The 19395-nt window shown below is 34.0% G+C and overlaps 1 protein-coding gene and 1 pseudogene across 3 annotated transcripts in view; one reads left to right on the top strand and one right to left on the bottom strand.

Moving 5' to 3' along the window:
- The window catches only part of LOC128189348 (uncharacterized), a 25688-nt gene extending 6293 nt beyond the window's left edge, over positions 1-19395 (bottom strand). The window contains exons 1-4 of one of the 3 annotated variants that reach the window (XM_052860920.1): positions 19236-19395; positions 2068-2110; positions 1482-1687; positions 716-861 (exon numbers count right to left, since the gene is read on the bottom strand). In XM_052860920.1, the coding sequence (XP_052716880.1) occupies positions 716-861; positions 1482-1687; positions 2068-2110; positions 19236-19335 (495 nt within the window). In that variant the 5' untranslated portion in view covers positions 19336-19395. The remainder of the gene's footprint in view (positions 1-715; positions 862-1481; positions 1688-2067; positions 2111-19235) is intronic. The other 2 variants (XM_052860921.1, XM_052860922.1) reach the window with 2 other exon arrangements.
- LOC128189354 (riboflavin biosynthesis protein VVA0006-like) lies at positions 5472-8959 on the top strand (annotated as a pseudogene).

The raw sequence follows: 19395 nt of genomic DNA, 5'->3' as shown, positions 1-19395 counted from the left end.
CTGTGGTATAATATTTTAAGTGGATAATTGTTTTATTTACTTGGCCAATAATCCTTAGGATACATGAACATGTTTAGTAGAAGGCATGGTTTGGATTATTTGCAGTTTCCACAGAATGTCATAGGTTAGAATTTTTTATCAAGCAGAGAATTAACGAATCGGACACTTGGCTAGCTAAAATGGATCAGTGCGTATGCATACTCCTTTCACTTTCCACTCACGTCTCAAGTTCTTTCATATCAATACATGTGTATTGCTTTACTAACTATTTGACTGGTGATCAACAGGTGTAAAAATAAACCATCTCCATCACTTTAATTAGCAATCAAATGTAGGTTATATACGTACAATATATTTCATGTACATGAAATGAGCAAGGAGTATATGCAACTTTTTAATCATAATTGGTTTTTTTAGTTGGTTTAACACCTGCTTGGGATGGTCACTGTGTGTATTTGAGAGAGAGAGAGTTGCATAGAATTTAATGCAAGGGGAGGATTGAGTTGGATAAAAATGATCTTTTCAATCTTTGGCATTATGCAAGCATGTATAGATAACTCTGTCTAAGATAATTAGTCAACCAGTCATATGGTTTTTACACTAGCAGTATGTATTGTTTTTGCTTAATGCAGCTGTCTGAATTGAGTGTGAGGCAATTTGAAATGTCACACCAAAAAGAATTTGACAATGATAATAAGAATGCTTTGTCAATCACCATTTTCCTTTTAGAAGGTTTGAGCCATAGTTTATTATCATCAGTGTATCCTTGGGGATTTTCATCAGATGACTCAACTTCTTCTTCATCAGATGATTCTGCTTCTTCATTTATCCCATCTTCTTCACTTTCATCTTCAAGCTCTGCTAATAGAAATTTCATAAGATGTTCCTGCATTTAAAAACCGTTTTTCTTTTTTCAATATATTCGATAAAAAAATTTCAGTTAATTTGGGGTTAAATACCTGTGTATTTTTTTTTTATTTAGGTAACCTTTTATCACAGAAAAATGTTATTTTGAATTGATCATTGAAAAAATGAATAAATACAATCGCTGCCATATATTAAACCTATTGTGCACAATGATTTAGTACCTGAAAAGTACAATATTCATGGAGTCTAAATTATTGGGACCTATAAAAAAAACCCCTGCAGTATTCTTATTGTATATCATGAACTTATGTAAGGTTTTGACTTAGATACTGTTAATAATATTACATGTATACAATTCATTTTAAATCTAACAAAATTTTTTGCAATCAGACAGCTAGGTACAAGAAAAACTACCTGCTCAATCCTTTCAGATAATTTTGAGTTATGGACATTGACTACATTGATAATCTTTCCAGCATTATTGTTTTCTCTACTTGTTTAATTATGACAAGTCTTTTTTAAGCCTTTGACACAAGAACAAAGTAAAATAATCTGTAAATTTTTCAGATCCTAACAGTAAACATGCATAAGATCTTTTCTGTTCATTATCTTACCATCACCTTCATCATCTTCATCATCCTCCTCTTCTGATGATTCTTGCTTTGAGATCTTCCTCTTCCTGTTGTTGTTGTTACCTGTGTTTTCTTTGCTTTCCTCTAACTGCTTACTTTTTTTCATAGCCTTTAGTTTTTGATAACTTTCTTCTTTCTCTTTCTTCATTGAGAGGAACTTTTGCCTCTTCTCTTCACGGTTCTTCAACCTACAATAATTTTGTGTATGAACATGAGGCCTATAAAAAAAAATTGTGTGTTTAGGGTAACACTGATGAAAAAATTAGGTTAGGAAGGTAGGGATTTTTTTTTATTTTATCATATTTTTTCTGCATGAATGTTTGTGTCATATTTAAAAACGGATTTTTTAATAGAAATACTATAAAATTCACAATCAGATAAAAACAGACATCTAAAAATGGTAGGATCGGGGCATTTTTTTAGGTTAGGTAGGGTTACCCTAAACACACAACTTTTTTTTTTAGGTCTGAGGGAGTCAATTCACACTTTTCTCCGTATCAATGTTAAAATATCTGGATAAGATCTGAAATGGCATAATTCATTCATTAAGATATGATTTTTTTTTTACCTTTTCTTTTGCCTGCTGCTAAGTTTCTTTGTTTCTGTTTTATCTGAAAGCATAATGTTCCAACTTTTATCATGTTAACTATTGGAGAGAGGAATGGAGGATTAGAAAATATGGTAGTCATAATTTTCAAATGATAATTACCAGGTATATATCAAATATGTACCAATACATGTATAATTCAACAGTTAATGCCAAAAATTATAGGGTAAAGAATCCTAAGTAGACAGGTACTATTAACAAGAGCCCCATGGGCCTCATCGCTCACCTGAGCAACACTAGCTTTAAATAAGGGTGCTCAAAGGATATTGTGTCATTTGGCCCCTCAGTAGATTAACAAGAGGCCCATGGGGTCACATCGCTCACCTGAGCAACAATGGGCGTTCAAAAGATATTGTGCCATATGGTCACTCAGTAGAATAACAAATAATAAATATTGTAAAGTATTCGAATTTTACACTTATTTTTGCATACACATAATCTTTGACATTTTACCTCATTAAATACTATTTTTTACCAGAATAAAAAAATCCTACGCAAGATATAAAACTAAACATTTGGTAGGGGTATACTGTTAAGTTGTTTACTTCCAATTCCCTATATTTCGTTCTTCTCCCCCCCCCCCCCCCCCCCCCCACTTTGTAAAGCGATCAAAATATATGAGAGCATATAGGTACATTTTTTTCATCAACTACTTACTAGTTATTGTATTTTTAAAAAAAATATAATAGTTATTGTTTTTTATTTAAAAAATCCTACATGTATAGATGTGAAGAAGAAAATTGTACCTCAATGTGCTCAATTCCTCAAATTAAAAACATTCAAAAAGAAGATGGGGGAATAAGATGGCGCAAATGCCCATTCGGTTTAGTAGTGAAATACAATTTTAAATTTATTTTTCCCCAATTAAATCTATTCAAATATATTATAATACAACTTTGCAAAAGCAAAATTTCTAACTATAGTCAGTTTTTAATATATTTAACAAAAAATAAGAAAAAAAAATATTGTCGGAAATTTTGGTAGTATCGAAACCGAACATAAAAACCCTAGATATATACGGTTAGCTTATGCCAGGTACTCTAACCACTGAGCCATTTCAGACACAACAAGGGCGGCTTTTTAAATATTATGTGTGACTAAGGTCACAAATTACCGGACTTATATTATTTTTTCAATACGTTCAGTTGTTGGGATACAAAATGATATTTTCAATGTATAGTGGGTCATCTCTCCACGTTTTTGTTGATTGAAATATCGGTTTGTTTTCCATTAGACCTTAATTAGACTATGAGTAAAATATGGAGCACAGACCCACTCTATAAAAGAAAATGCCTTGAAGTTCTAAAAAAGGACAATATTTGCAGGTTTTGATACATATATACGCCTGTTTGAGTCAACATATTCCAAGTATTGAACATACCTACAGGTTACATATCAATGATTCGTTAAATATATATATATATATGATTTTAAAAAAACCATCAGATTTGTTGATACTTTAATTTTTTAGTAGCCTGTCCGACAGCGTATGGGCATTTCACACGCCTTATCCACCCACCTTCTTTATTTGTCTTCTCCATTATAATTAAATGACTGTTATTTACTTCGCGTACAAACCAGGATAATTTCCGCTGTGATATTTTCTTTTATTTATCCCCACAACAGAAATGAGTCAGAACTATGGAAACTGTTTTAAAGATGTCGTTTTTATTTACTCGTGTCTGAAAAACTATCAAAATCGATGTAGATTTCACATTATTTTAAATGTCTCAGACTTTCTCCGAAACACGCTACCGACCTCAGAAAATCAAGTATGTTGAATTTACATCGAGATCGAGAGTCGCCATTTTTACATGTAAACAAAGTGCACCACATGAATTTACGGGACTGGTGATGGTGTTTAAAAGACTATCCGAGGCAAGTGAAGAGATGATATCAGTAGTAAATTGCATGAAGAATTTAATGGTATAATTGTTTTCACAGAATTTGCGTATAAATAAGGTAAATTAGTCGAAAACTAGCGCACGTTTTTCTGCGCAATAAATATACAATTTTTTCAATGGGTGGCCCTGTAGCTCTCCGGTCTGTCAATATTTTTTTTCCCGGAGAGCTACAGTTCTGCTGCTACATCCAACGGCCATAACTCTGTCGAAAATTGCTCCATCATACCCAATATCGAACTTGACCTAGATATTATAATGATAAACCTGTATACCTAATTTCATTCCTATAAGTTTATCCTCTGCAAAGAAAATGAGCGGAAACTGCAAATAACTAGAATTTTTCTATGTCCAAGGACCATAACTCTATCGAAAATAGCTTGATCATACACAATATCAAACTTGACCTAGATACTATCATGATAAACCTGTATACCAAATTTCATTTCAATATGTTCATCCTCTGCAAAGAAGGGAGGGCATATTGCTTTGCTGCTGTCTGTCGGTCCACCAACAGTTGGTGGACCGACTGACCGACAGACAGCAGCAAAGCAATATGCCCTCCCTTCTTCGAAGGGGGGCATAATAACATTTGAGTTTCTGTGAGTAACAAAATACTTCATGCGGAGAAATTATCCAGAGATCCGAGATGTAGATACTACATGTAGCTGCAGCCAGGTATTATCCAATATATGTATAAATTACTTCAAACTAGACAATAAGACATTCAAATAATATACATGTATATTGATAAAATCAAAATAACAACAACAACAACAGCAAAAATGCAGCTAAAATCTGTCCTAAGATTTCTTGCTTCATTATAAGTTATTCATAAATACCTTTGCTAGCCAAGGGTGTGTGATCTGCAGGAGCGGCGCGGATCAGAAACCCTTGGCTTACAAAGATAAAATATTTCAGAGTTTAAACAATATTTATTTACATACCAGAATAAAAACTTGTTTACAGGTTTTATTTTGTATTTGAATTTCCTCTCTTGCTCTCTCTCTCTCTCTGACTTGTTCGGCTTAAAAAAGCGGCCGTTAAATAAAAGTCTGTGGATATAATATAAAATAAGATCTGGATGACAGCATTTGAAAATTGTGTGAGGTTTTCCAAGAAACTTCCAAATGAAAAAAAAGATAAATTTCATAAGAAATCGGAAGGTCACGTGACGGGCAGGGTAGACGGACGTGTTTTGAACCTGCTCCGTATTTTGACATAAACCAGTGGGTTTTTTTTCTTTAATTCTTTGTGTACATATGCATTACCCTCAAATTCCATTCAAGGACTATTAAGGACTATTAAGTGTATTGGTGGATTTTGGTGGACTTTTCATATTTAAAGACTTTGTCGATGCCAATGTCGTGTTTACATACCTGAGTTACCTGTCGAGTGATTACATCTCACTGTACGGTAAGCGTTCAGATTCGCATCGATTGTATATAAATATATTGTAAATATTTTGAAAATCAAAATGGAACCAATGATCAAACCTGTATATATAAAGAATAGAGAACTTCAGACTGACAGAAATAGTAAAATAACTGACTTTGAACTGTATGAGGCGATACATGAAAAAGTGGGGGACACTATTCACTGCATACAATTAGAAAGAGATCTATGGAGGGTCTACCTGAAATGTATGGGCAGTAGGGCAGCACTGCTCCAAGAAGGGTTTGAAATTAGAAATATCACAGCACAGGTGTATGACTCAAACCCATATTCAACTGGAGCAAAAAACCCCAAAGATAATGTATTGAAAATTACTATTTCTGGTTTGCCGCTTTCTGTTGATGACAGCGCAGTTTTAGAAATGTTGCACGGTCTTGAAGTTGAAATGAAAAGTGAACTCAAATACGAGAATATTAGACACCCGGTGACTCACAAAATGACAAGCGTCTTAAATGGCAATAGGTTTCTTTATATTGCACCGCTGGCAACTGATCGCACACTTCCGAGGAATGTCTCATGTGCGGGGCTCAAGTGTAGAATTTATCACTATGGACAAATCAAAGGCCTGAAGGGCCATAATGGCTTACAGGTTTGATATGACTATATTTACATGGATCGAGTATGATTCCCTCTATTTCTTACGGGAACTTTAGTTTATTTATAGCTCTATAGAAAGTAACTAGCTACATGTAATTCATAGATCTATAGAAACTGACAGGACCCATATCAACATGTCCCATTTGTTGATTGGTCGAACCTTAGTGACCGAAACAGACAGGATTGAAATCTAGACGCCTCTTTTATCAATTGGTTGAAACCACCATTGCTTTTAGGAAAATCATAGACTGCATAAAATAATAATGATGATGTCAGACTCTATCCAACGACTGAAGTACATTAACTGTAAATTCATTCAACTATAGAGGACACAAAAACACTTAAAACCAACATGCTCTCATATATCAGTATACCTTGTATTCCTATGCACTATGAACCTGCGCGAGAGTTGGTGCACGGTGCGACGTAACAGGGCCACAGCCAGCGCAAAATCATTGCGCGTAAAAATAATATAACCAAATGATGAAATGTACTGTAGTGTATGTTATGTACTATAATTAATGAATGCTCATGAAATCTACACCAACAAGTATTATTCCATTTTATTTGTATTTCATAAATGTATATTTATTCATATTTTTCTGGGTTTTTTTCTACTTTTTTAAGAGGCTGACCTTCACAAGCTTTTATAAGAAATATAGATTCACAAGGCAGTTCTAACACCTTCTATTTTATTTTTTTCCCTTTGTACAGAGATAAACTCTTTGGAGGGGGGGGGGGGGGGGCAAGAAAAAGGCAGAACTATGCAATTACAGCAAACTTGTTTTGACACCAAATTTAATAAAAATTCAGTACTGCACTATAACTTTGCAGTCAGTCTCTCTTCACATGACATGTGTACACAGTCATTTTCAGAGGCATACTATACGATGTCTCTATGTTATAGTAATGTGACATCGCTTCCGTATATGACTTGCAATCAAGCTTAACTGTATATTCTTTTCGTATTTGAATACATTTGGTCTCAAGTTTCCAATATTTTTACGACAAATAAACAGTTTAATCATAGCACAACCAAGGTAACTCCATCGAGGGAACATTGTGCTATTTTTAGATCTTGGAAAATCCCCAACATTCGTTAATGGCGGAGGTGTCGAAGAAGGCACATTATATTAAATAAGTAGTAATTGCCCCTCTATTTATGCATTTATTACCGATTTATAATCCCAGTTTCAATAAATCTCAATCATAAGTTCAGTCCTTTAACAGGTTGGGACCACTCTCCCAAATGGGATATAATAGCCCGTTTGGGATATAATAGCCCAAATAGGATATAAATTTTAAGTGCTAAAAAATATTTTTTTTTATTTTAAAATTTTTGAAATAATTCCGCATTAATGTGAATAAAACGCACCAACTTTTGGTTGAGAAGTTTTTCTATATTTCTATAGTTTGTAAGATTGATCCCCAAGAAGTTTTGAAAAAACTGAGGGATCAATCTCAGTAATAGTACAGCTACAGAAAAAGTTGTTTACCAAAAGTTGTTGTATTTCATCTATTCTAATGCGGATTTATATCAAAAATTTCAAAATCAAAATTTTCTATTTTTTGCACTTAAAATTTATATCCCATTTGGGCTATTATATCCCAAACGGGCTATTATATCCCATTTGGGAGAGTGGTCCCAACCTGTTTAACCGTTAAACACTTTCCCCCTTGCTGAGATCGATGTCGATCGAAGTTAGCGACGCTCTCTGCGGGTGCCAACGTTTTTATGAAGATTGAACGAAATAACGACAACTTTACATTTACTTATCACTGTTAGGATCTGAAATAATTGGGAAAAGATTTTTTGCTTATAATACATGTAAGTATGCATAGCGGAAAGCATGGCGGCACTGTGTGATGTATGGCGGGGGCCTTTACCTCTATGCAAAAACACTGCAGTTAATATTCATTCGCGTTAGATTTCGAGTTTATTTAAATAAAGTCAATTCATATTGGTTACAATAACATAAGTGATAATAACATAATTATGGAAAATATAATCTTGCTTACAGATATTTATTATGAACAACAAACAGTTAACTTTGCAACATTCGAATAGAACTATTTTTTGTCGCGCATGTTCAGCTAACTGAACTCTTTGCCGTAAAGATTATCCGGCAACTAGGCCCTAGATGGCCGTAAGCCATAAAAACAGAAGCTGCCAAGATGCAGTGCTATAATTGTTGGGGCTCTGGTCACAAAGCTAGTGTCTGCAAGAAAGAAAAATGCTGCCGAGTGTGCCGGACACCTGGGCATGGTCCTGGATCAGCTGACTGCCCTCATTATGTGGAAACCAACACTGCCATTCCATTTCACGGAAAAGATGATCCTATCTCCAATTTTTACGCCTGTGAGATTACAGTATTTGGAGAAAAACATCAATCCTCTGAGCATGCCTACCAACTCTCAAAGGCACTCCGAGCTGGAAGTCTGGATGTGGCAGAAAAAATCCGGAATGCGAAATATGCGCTTGAAGCAAAATGATTCGGTAGCACCGTAAAGGACCCAAATGATTGGGATACCCAGAAGCTAGAAGTGATGGAGGAAATCGTCTCCGAGAAAGCAGAACAAGTGAAAGCCTTTCGCAAACGAATTGAAAAGTGCGAAAACAACTCAATTTTCGCTGAGGCTACACACGACGCATTCTGGGGAACTGGTCTTGATCCTGAGGCAACGGAACACACTGATCCTAACAAATGGCCTGGCTCAAACAAATTGGGGCAAATTGTGAAAAAGGTCGCACAGAAATACAAGAGGAGATTGAGAAGTGTGTCAGTTCCGAGGCGTGGTCAACACACACCCGAAGACCCACAAACACTCGATAAGTTTCTCTGCGAAATGAAGAAGAATAAGAAAACAAACAAAAAAGACGAAAAGTAGTGGCTATTTATTACTAGTATATAATCATATAGGGAACTCTTTAAAAATGTTCGATGGAAAACAAAAACATTTCTTTCTATTCATTGAATGTTAGAGGGTTGAATACATATAAAAAGCGTAAAATATTATTTGACTGGCTACGAGATGCTAATTGTGATGTGATATGTTTATAAGAAACACATTTTGTTAAAGAACAAGAAGCATTTTATAATGCAAGATGGCATGGTGAATAGTTTCATTAGGGTCTTCCGTCTTCAGCGGAAGACGCTACTATTATTCTTTTTCACTTTTTAAGGTCTTCCGTTTCCAACGGAAGACCTTATTGTTTTCGTACTGTTTCTTATTATTATTTTTTTCCACAAATTTTGTGCACGAGATTTCTCAGAAACTATTCAGCCGATTTGGACCATTTTTTCACAGATGATTGCCAGAGGTCATAATTCTAGACGTTTTTTGAAATTTTGAAATCGTCACTTCCGGTACCGAGTTACGGCGGATTTTCTATCTTTTTACGACCTATTTTGTGCAGAGCTGATCTCAGAAACTATTAAAGATATGAATACGAAATTTTCAGGATAGGTAGTCTATAGTTTGAAGTTGTGCACTATTATATTGTTTTACGCCAGTGGCGCCATTTCATGGAGCTCGCCTAGGCACAAAAATTGGGTACGAATTTTCATTCAAAATTGTCATACGTTTTGATCTGTATCTTTTTATCAGTTGACATTTTGTTAAATAATATATAACAAAAGTGGTAGATAATCAAAAGTTCTTTCCAATAAAATCAAGAAAAAGGGGCTGGCCCCTTTAATTAGGGACCAAGAGACTCGTAAAATCTATTACGAATAACTTAAAAACGATAAATATTTTGTTATGCATTATAGAATCAAAGTTGTTGAACACTACATTATCGGTTTGAAAAAAAATCATTGTCAGGCCCATGTTTGACGTAATTAGAGATTTTTATCCAATATTTTAATTAATTTTTTTTTTTTGGTGGGGCGGGGGGGGGGGGGGGGGGGGGGGTGTTAAATATGAAATTGTATCAATATTTCATGGTATCATTTAAAATAACAAAAAAAAAATCGGACGGAAGACCTACTCGTTACTCGTAACGAGGTCGTATCTAGTCTTATTATTCTTTTTATTCTTTTTTTGTCTTACAAATTTTGTGCAGGCGATTTCTCGAAGATGGCTCATTCGATTTTCTTCAAATTTTAAGGGATGATGTGTCGGCATCTGAAGTTTCTACCGCCGTTTCAATTTCTTGATAATCACTTCCGGTCGGAAGTTATCGTCTGTTTACGATTTTTAAAAGTCAATTTTGTCGGCTAGAGATTTAAAAAACGAATAAAGATATAGGGCTGAAATTTTCAGTGAAGATAGACATCACTTTTACCTGTTGCAACATGGTTATAAAAACGTCCGCCGTCACTTCCGGTTGTCACCGGAAGGAAAGATAAAAAATCGATTTTTTCAACTTTTTGCTTTTAATATATTTTTCTAATGGGTTGATAGAGACTCTTTTACTGAATCAGAGTATGTAATTTGTTTTGAAATCGATTGATGTGTACCTGAGATATTAAACTTCAAAGTCCTGAAGCGAGAGTCTGAGTAGCTCGGTCGTTAGAGTCGTGGACATGTGCCCAGGCGAACCGGGTTCAAGCTTCGGGTGCCAAAAATTTTTTTCCTAATTTTTTTTGGCGTTGATTAACAATTTAGTCTTAAAAGTGAAGGATTTTATATCATTTATTCAAAATATCGGACGGAAGACCCACTCGTTGCTCGCAACGAGAACGATCTAGTTGTTTTTCTAATTCTGTTTATAGCCGGGGAGTTTCTGACCTATTTAAGCAAAACGTAAATATTGAAATTTTAAACCACCATCAATCAATAGATGGTAGACGAATATTGATGAATGTACGCTATAACGATAAGATTTTCACAATTGTTAATATATATGCACCAAATCAAGAAAAACAAAGAATAGAATTTTTTAAGAAGCTCTTAACTTGGATAAATCAAAAATCTTTAAACACTGATGGTCTAATTATGTGTGGTGACTTTAATTGTCAATTAGATTCTCTAAATAATGACAAAAGTACGCGTATACGTGTCCTAAGAAATGCCCTAAAACATTTTAACTTAATTGATTGTTGGGATAAAGACGTAACAGATAATGTCAACGGATCTACATGGTGTAATAGCGATAATATTCCTCAGAGCAGGATCGACTATGTTTTTATGACAAAAAATATGTTATTTCCTTTAGAAAGTATTTTTCTACGCAGAGCGCCAAATGTTGAAGAAACACGTTTTAGTGATCATATTGGAATAAGATTTGATATAAATACAACTGAAAATTTGAGAGGTAATGGGTATTGGAAATTTAATACATCTCTTCTTTTGGATAAAACATTCTGTGACGAATTAAGAAAACATATAAAAGACGAAAATGAACAGAACAACCTTGATCCTATACAAGAATTTAATTATAAGTTATTAAACAGTGTACTTAACAATAATTTAAGTGTTAGTAAGTGGAACAAAGATGTATCAGCCGAATGTGAATGTTGTCAAACAGTCGAAGACTGTGAACATCTTTTATTTAGTTGTAAATTAGTAAAACATATATGGCAAGAGGTGGGAAATTTCTATAATTTTGGAATATCATGGAAGATAAAAGTATTAGGGTTTCATTATGAAAATAATATCAAAACTAGAAGGTTGAATAATATTTTGTCATTTACCTGCTTTTTAATTTATAAATACAAAATGTCTTGTAGAATAAATCAAGAAAGAATGTCAAAAGAAAATTTAAAATATTTTGTGAAAAATAACTTAATTGTGGAAAATTGTGTTCTTAAAAAAGCTGGAAGTATTACATGTTCTGATGATATGTACTTTACTTTAAGTAATTATAGTATGTAACTTTATGCATTCATCAATTTTTATTCCACATTCTGGGGGTTGCAGTCCTCCAGTTGGAAGACAAGGGGTTCAAAGGACTACGGATTGGACTGTGTGTGTGAATCCCTTGTCTCTTGTCTTTGTGGAAAAGATTGTATATATACATTATATCTTCTGTAATACTAATGTTTAAGCTATATTTGATATTGTATTTCTGTTGAAATTTGAAATAAATTATTGAAAATTAAAAAAAAAAAAAAAAAAAAAAAAAAAAAAATTTCATAAGAAATCTGTTCTTCGTTTCTGTGTAAATATCTGAGTAAAAAAAGGTGAAGACGTTTTAATAAAGGATTTCAATTGTATTTCTTTTAGCTGTGTATGTTTCTATAAAAATCGTCAACATGCGATGGAAACAGTAGCTTGGGACAGACTCTGACTATAGTCTATAGCATATCAGGGCTTGAACAAATTTAACAAGCAATAAGATTAGAGTCCAAACAAAACAATATATGAAACTAGAGCAGAGCTCGTGGCAAAGCCACGAGTAGGTCTTCCGTTGTTGCTGCGAGTTGAAAATGTATGAGAGAGAGAGAGAGAGAGAGAGTTAACTGGTTAATGGAGTAAATTATAGATGACGCAGATGAGTGAACTATCTATCAACAATAGTTATAGTATAAAGTGACAAATCACGGTCTATAGTAAATCCCAAGTTATTGCTTCCATCAAATTTTGATGATTTTTAATAAAAATACACATACCTGTGAAAGAAACACAACTGAAATTGATGAAAGGGAATATATCCAAGATATCTTCATTGAACAATTTTCACTCATAAAATTTCACAGGAACGAAAACAATTTTCTTACGGAGATTTATAATGGGAAATGTTTACATCTTTTCTCCATTCGGAAGTACTCGGGATACCTCGCGCAATTTTTTAACGTTATCATCTGGGCTTATTAATGGCTGATGCAATGCAAAATCCCCGTAGACTTTCAATATTGGGATGTGTATTGAAACCTGAAGCGGTAGAGGGGGCGTTTCAACACATATAATCTAGACATTTTTCATATAAGTTGATGAACGTAGTTTGAGCACAAAGGTATTTACTATTATTGAAATATCAAGCAAAAAGTGGTGGAAGAAAAAACTCGGGACATGGTATAGTATACCATATAAATTTATGAAACTTTGAAGTGTTTTGAAATTCTTTAACCAGGGAACAACGATGTCTATATATAGACCAGTAATAGGATAAGGTAAATAATGTCAAACATCGAAGACTGTACGAGTATTTAAGAAACTGTTTTTATTACAAGTGTTACCGTTAATAATCAAATCAAAGTTTGCCGAATCTTCCTGGAATTAAACATAGGTTGTAAATTTACTTTCTTCATGGTTACTCAGTGTGAAACATTCTTTACCTTAGACGCTTTACTTTTCCACTAAGCATCCGCATTCGTTGCCTTTCCTTTACACTACATCTAAATTCATCATGTTCATAAGTGATCATTTGTTCGCATTTCACAATATTTAATGTCCGTATTCTCGGACTCCATGCTAGGGAATTTAGTTTGATATAAGCTACGTCATTCTTATCCATGTGCATGTTGTCAACGGCGTGCGGCCAAAGAAATTTTCACAATCGTTCTTTAAAACGCTTTAAAGTTATACAATATAGGATATACATGTAATTTTTATATACAGACCTTAATTAATTTGTTTGCAAGTTTATAACTAATGATTATTCCTTTATCGGCACCCATACCTGTTAACCTTTCAAAGCTGCTATGTGGGAGAATCTCCCCCTTACCAACTTGGCCAAGGGGGAGATTTTGCGTAAACGACGTTTTTTCACGTGAAATGCAAATATATATTAAAAATACTGTTAGATACCTTATTTTACCATTGTAATTAATGCATTTGCAATCATTTTAAATTTTATTATTTCTTTGACCACCAGTGTGCAATTACAACTTGTGTTGTGTTCAGAAAACTATTTATTTGTTTGCATGGTACAATACAAGAAGTCAATAGTGCCACTTTTTATATTAAGTTTATCTTATTGTTGAGTATTGAACCATCACTGCATGCTGACATCTAGGGTAAACACAGAAAATTTATTTTGCGTATTTTGAATATGCAGTGAAACCCAGTTAAGAAAATACCAGTAAATAATATTCATTAAAATTATTTTTTGCCTTATATATAGGAAAGATTTTTAATTCACAAAACAACATGTATTTCCCCAGTATCATTTAAAAATGATCTCTGTTGTAATGACTATAGCATCCCTGTAATTCATAGTACCGGTACTATAAACTTTAAAAATTGTGAAATGCTTTTACACTTTTTCCTCGAGCTTCACTTTTTTCGGTAGCTTGTATAAACACTCAGTGTTCCATACTCACTTTGATTTTTACCGACCGTGCTCAGTGCTGGCCAGACAGAATTCGTCACGACTCACTGGACGTGGCTTGGGTGCTTTACCTGTGCACCTGTTAAGTGACACCACTGGCTGTGTATTGTTTTCTGTGGTGTTACACAGTAAAATCAAAATGTTTTAAGCTTTCACTTAATTTTTTAAAATCAAACTCTGTGTATTTGTTTTCATTGGATGGTCAAGCGTCTCTTTTTTTTGTCAATAGCCAAAGGAAAATTAATGACTTCAAGGTAATCGGAATCAGTATTTGATGAAGCATACAATTTAAATGACATAAAATTTATTAATTATCTGAAAATTATTTAAACCACTGTTAACGGAAAACAAAGAGTCTTCGAAGTAATTAACACACAGGGATTTGCCTACGATGTACACAGTCTTGCAATTACTAGTAATTATTATGGGAATCTTTACGCATGGTAATTAATTCGAACAGATTATAATAATCTATACACTGTACGCCGTTACACATGTACGAAGCGCCGGTAATATATACGAATATTGAGTCATAAATTTAAATCATTTTTATTTCTTGTTCTTTACAATACAATGTGAAATTACTTTCAGAAAAAAAATTCCGAAGTACTAATTACAACTTTCTTTTTTGTGTAATCATTTCAATTTTTTCTGAGGTCATGCGCGGATCTAGTGGGGGGGTCGGGGGGGTCCCGACCCCCCCCTGGAAAATGAAAATTTATTAAATTTACATAGTAAAATTATCGCGAAAATATGCCTCGGACCCCCCCCTGGCAAACACAATTATCCTTCGGACCCCCCCCTCCCTGGAAAATTTTTCTGGAACCGCGCATGGAGGTACATGTACAGAACATGCTTATTTATGCGCGAATGATACGACATAGGAAAAAAATAATCGGTTGTTCGTAGAACATTTTTATCTTACGAATGTGACTAATTTAATTTTAAATATGTTTCAACATCACCAATGTAAATAATATTAGGTGTATTTACTGTTTGTGTTTTTACATCGTAATCTCTGAAACTAATAAAAATACTAATGTTAGCAGAAAAATCCAATCCCACCGAATACTGAAAAACCGATTTCAGTTTGCAATCATACGGATTTTATTTTTGGTATTGACTATTGAGTTACAGTAACTTTTTTTCTGGATGATTTTATTATTTTATGTAAAAGCACCATTCCAACTGTTACTCAATTATATAACAATTGATGACCTGGGGCTATATATGTTCCGAGCTGTGTGCGCTGAAGCGACACAAGACTCTCGGTCGCACGTGGCGATTGAATTTACACAGACTGACCGAATAAACAAACGGGTGGGAAAGTGAAACAAAATGTACACATGAGAAGAAGCCACCAAAAATGATTTTCGATAGATCTTGATATCGTTTTGACAATTAAAAACATCCAGCGCGAGCTCCTGTCAGCGGGGCGGGAGGGGGGGGGGGGGGGGGGCAGCAATGAGTTCGCTTCTACAAAGAAACGAACGACCATGTAGAAAAACTATACTGAAGTGATTAATATGTGACCGATAGAATCTAATCTAAAGTTGTTTAAAATTCATGTGAAATTTTTTTTAAATCATTGAATGCCTCAATTCAGGACATTTTTTTTATCGTGCTAGCACCTACCGCAAACATGTTACATGGAACTTTGATTATAATTTGATTTTTAAACTACCTTGTACGCTATCTATATATCAATGCTTAATCAACTGTACAAGTTTAATGAATTTATCTTTTCATCTTAAACAAATATAATAGTTGAAAACATAATAAGATATTGTTGTGTCCGTGCAAAATATGAAACATGAACGCGTGATAAAGTACATGTAGAAGAACACGAACCGACCGCGGATTACTTGTCCACTCGCGCCGGTTCTCCTCAGCCATGTGCGAGGGATGGTTTACTATTTGTGTGTGTGTGGGGGGGGGGGGGGGGTTGATTAAAAACATTATTTGTGCAGTTTTTAAAATATTTTACATAAACAAACTAACCATTAATTTATGTCTTACGATGTTTACAATTTGGAGTAATATCGCTCATTAATATTCATTTACACTCAAATGTTCAATTGAATAAATACAAGATGGACAAACTTTTATAGCATTAAATTAAAACAGTTTCTGTTTTTACGGCTATATTAACTCAAACACGTTCATATGCATGTAAGTGTGCGTCGCGGTGTGAGAATCTTGTGTATTAAATAACCGCTTAATTACCGCTAGGTAGTGCAGCCGTGGCTGATCTCATCGGCCGTGGGCGAAGGGTAAAGGTACATGTACAACGCACAGACAGGCACAGCTCAGAACCCAGGAAGATTTGAAAAGTTTGCAGTAAAATGACCATACTCTATCAAATAGAAGTTATTTATTTTAAACTTAAAACCCACAATTGATCTGTGTCTATTATCGCTTTAGATTTAGAATGACATTGCTTTTATTAATTAACTGAACGATTTCTTAATTGACACCCAATCGTTTAATCCATAAAAAATTATGTGTAATCAAAACGAAACCAATTCTTGAGTTCGCGGCTAAATAAACTCATACATGTATATGAGAGACACAGCTCTCGTGTATTTATAGATAACCGCTGACCGCTAGGTAGTCCAGCCGCGAGCATGGTGACCGATTTTCTCGGCCGCGGGCGAGGGAGAGCTTACGTAATGGTACACACACACACACAGCTCTGATTCAAGGTAGATTTTAAATGCATGGAGTTAATAAATAAAATGTAATGCATAGAGTTTTTTAATTCCATATTTTGTGGTTTAATAGAAAAGAAAAAGAATGTTTTGTTTTCCAATTGCCGTTTTTAATGATTGTGCACTATAAGAACTTAACAACAATGACTTAAACTCCTAGCTAAAAAAAGCATGTACTCCACCAACAAAAAAATTCTTATAAATTAATGCCTCCTGTATAAACCAGCATACTTTCTGTGGCAACTTTATGCCAGTTGTACGCACAAAGACTTTCGTTAACATGTCAAATAAAAACAGGTACATGTCAACATGTAAAGCTTTTTACACTCATACTACACAAATCACTTACAAAATAATATTGTTACGACCTTTATGAGATCCCAACAAACAACTTTTCCAGCGACAGCCATATCAAAATCCTAACCGTTTTTGAGTTATTAAGCAAAAACTTTTAGGGGCTCTCGGCCCTTAATTTAAGGGGCCAGCCCTTTTTTATTGGTGTCAAATGAAAGCCCTTGTTATTCTGCACAACTTTTATTCTACATGTTTTGACAAATTATTTTTTGTTTAAAAGATACAAAGGAAAATATGACTAAATTTTCGCACTCTTCCGAATCCTGTTTTTTAACCCCCTACCTTTTCCTAAATAAGGAACGAAATCCAAAAACAAAAACCGATGTATACAACTTCAATGTCTTTGTTATTCAAATTCGTTGGATTCCCATTCCCTGCTATCATAGTCTCGGAGCCTTTGTCTGGAAACCAAAGGCCCTAAAAATTTTTAAAAGGGGAATAACTCGTTAACGGAAAGGAAATTCTAACTTTTATGAATTGATGAAGATAGTGTTTTGTAAAGTCCATTAGCCCTGAAAATTTAAGCAAAAACCGTTCAGAAATGAGCACGATATGAAGCCTCAAAGTTCGCGTCTAGGAAGAAAAAAAAAAAAAAAAAAAAAAAAAAAGAATAATCTTAACCAGCACAATAATAGAAAGGTCTTCCGTTGGAAACGGAAGACCTTAATGACAGGCCAGAGATGATGAAAGGGCATCTACTGATCTAGCCCCATTTATATTGGCTTCAAATGCTGGAGAAAACGTACCCAGGAGAAAACGTACCCAGAAGAAAACGTACCCTATTTATAGGGTACGTTTTCTCCAGGAGAAAACGTACCCGGGAACGTTTTCTCCAAGAGAAAACGTACCCTATGAAAATAATAAATAATGGTTTTCATGGATATTCTTAAATGAAACAAAATAAAATATACAATGAACATTTGTAGCATTTGTTGCTGTTGTTTTTAAATGCATAGTCACGTACTTAAATTAATAAGGCCTGAGCAGTTTAATTGGTCGACAATTAATACACCATAAACGAGACCGTTAAATAATTAGATTTTATTGCAATCTCATTTGGAGAACTAAATGACGAGTATCTCAAGAAGTCGATATCGTGTTATTTTTTACATTTTTTTTTGCATTTTTTAAAATTTATCTATAAAACAAAGTTGCTTAATAAAATCAAGTTCACATGGAAACTACTACGAAATGTAACATTGAACAGTCAATTTGCTTCTGACACCACTGACATGCTGCTCAGGTATTTTATTGATTATCACTTTAATTAAAATCAGGGGATCTCGCATGGAGAAACTCAAATCGGTAAGGCTGTCGATAAATGGATAATTAGAAGAAGTAGTCAGATAACACTTTATGACAGGTCATTATTAAATTCGTACTAAAATAAAAGTTGCTACAATTATTATAAAGATATTATTCATAAAATGAATATATTTCTATACATCTATGCATTGAAATATGCATTAAAGTAGCATTTGAAAATTATTTAATATGTCCAACCCCTTTAAAATTATAAAGTATTAAATTCATATATCGATAAAACTCTTACATTTCTGTATATTTATTATGCAAAATAGTATTTAAAACTATTAAGTAGTATAATTATGATTTTCATAGGGTACGTTTTCTCCTGGAGAAAACGTACCCTAGAGATTGGGTACGTTTTCTCCTGGGTACGTTTTCTCTTGGGTACGTTTTCTCCCGATACCTTGGCTTCGCCCTCCAAACGGTTTCACCGTAAAACATATTATTTCTAATAATTAACATCCTTGTAAAAAAGCCGCATATAAATTGCTTAATCAAGCTAATCTGAATAGCTTTAATAAGCTATATAGCTTTCTCAAGCTAATCTGTAATCAAGAGATTGTGCTAAATAATTTATAAGAGTACCTTCGGTCAATAATCCCGGAAATGTTGGTGGTTGTTGTTTTTTTGCCTTTTTACCAGGACCCGACTTAACGACTTGTGTTGGATCTCTTTTCCTGCCCATAATTGGAATAAAAAAAACTATAGAATATGTAGTTTTTCCACGTGCAATGCAGCAATCAAA

This window comes from Crassostrea angulata, chromosome 6, assembly GCF_025612915.1.
Source record: "Crassostrea angulata isolate pt1a10 chromosome 6, ASM2561291v2, whole genome shotgun sequence".
Lineage (NCBI taxonomy): Eukaryota > Metazoa > Mollusca > Bivalvia > Ostreida > Ostreidae > Magallana > Magallana angulata.
Note: the sequence above shows the minus strand (reverse complement) of the source record. Positions and strands in the feature narration are given on the sequence as shown.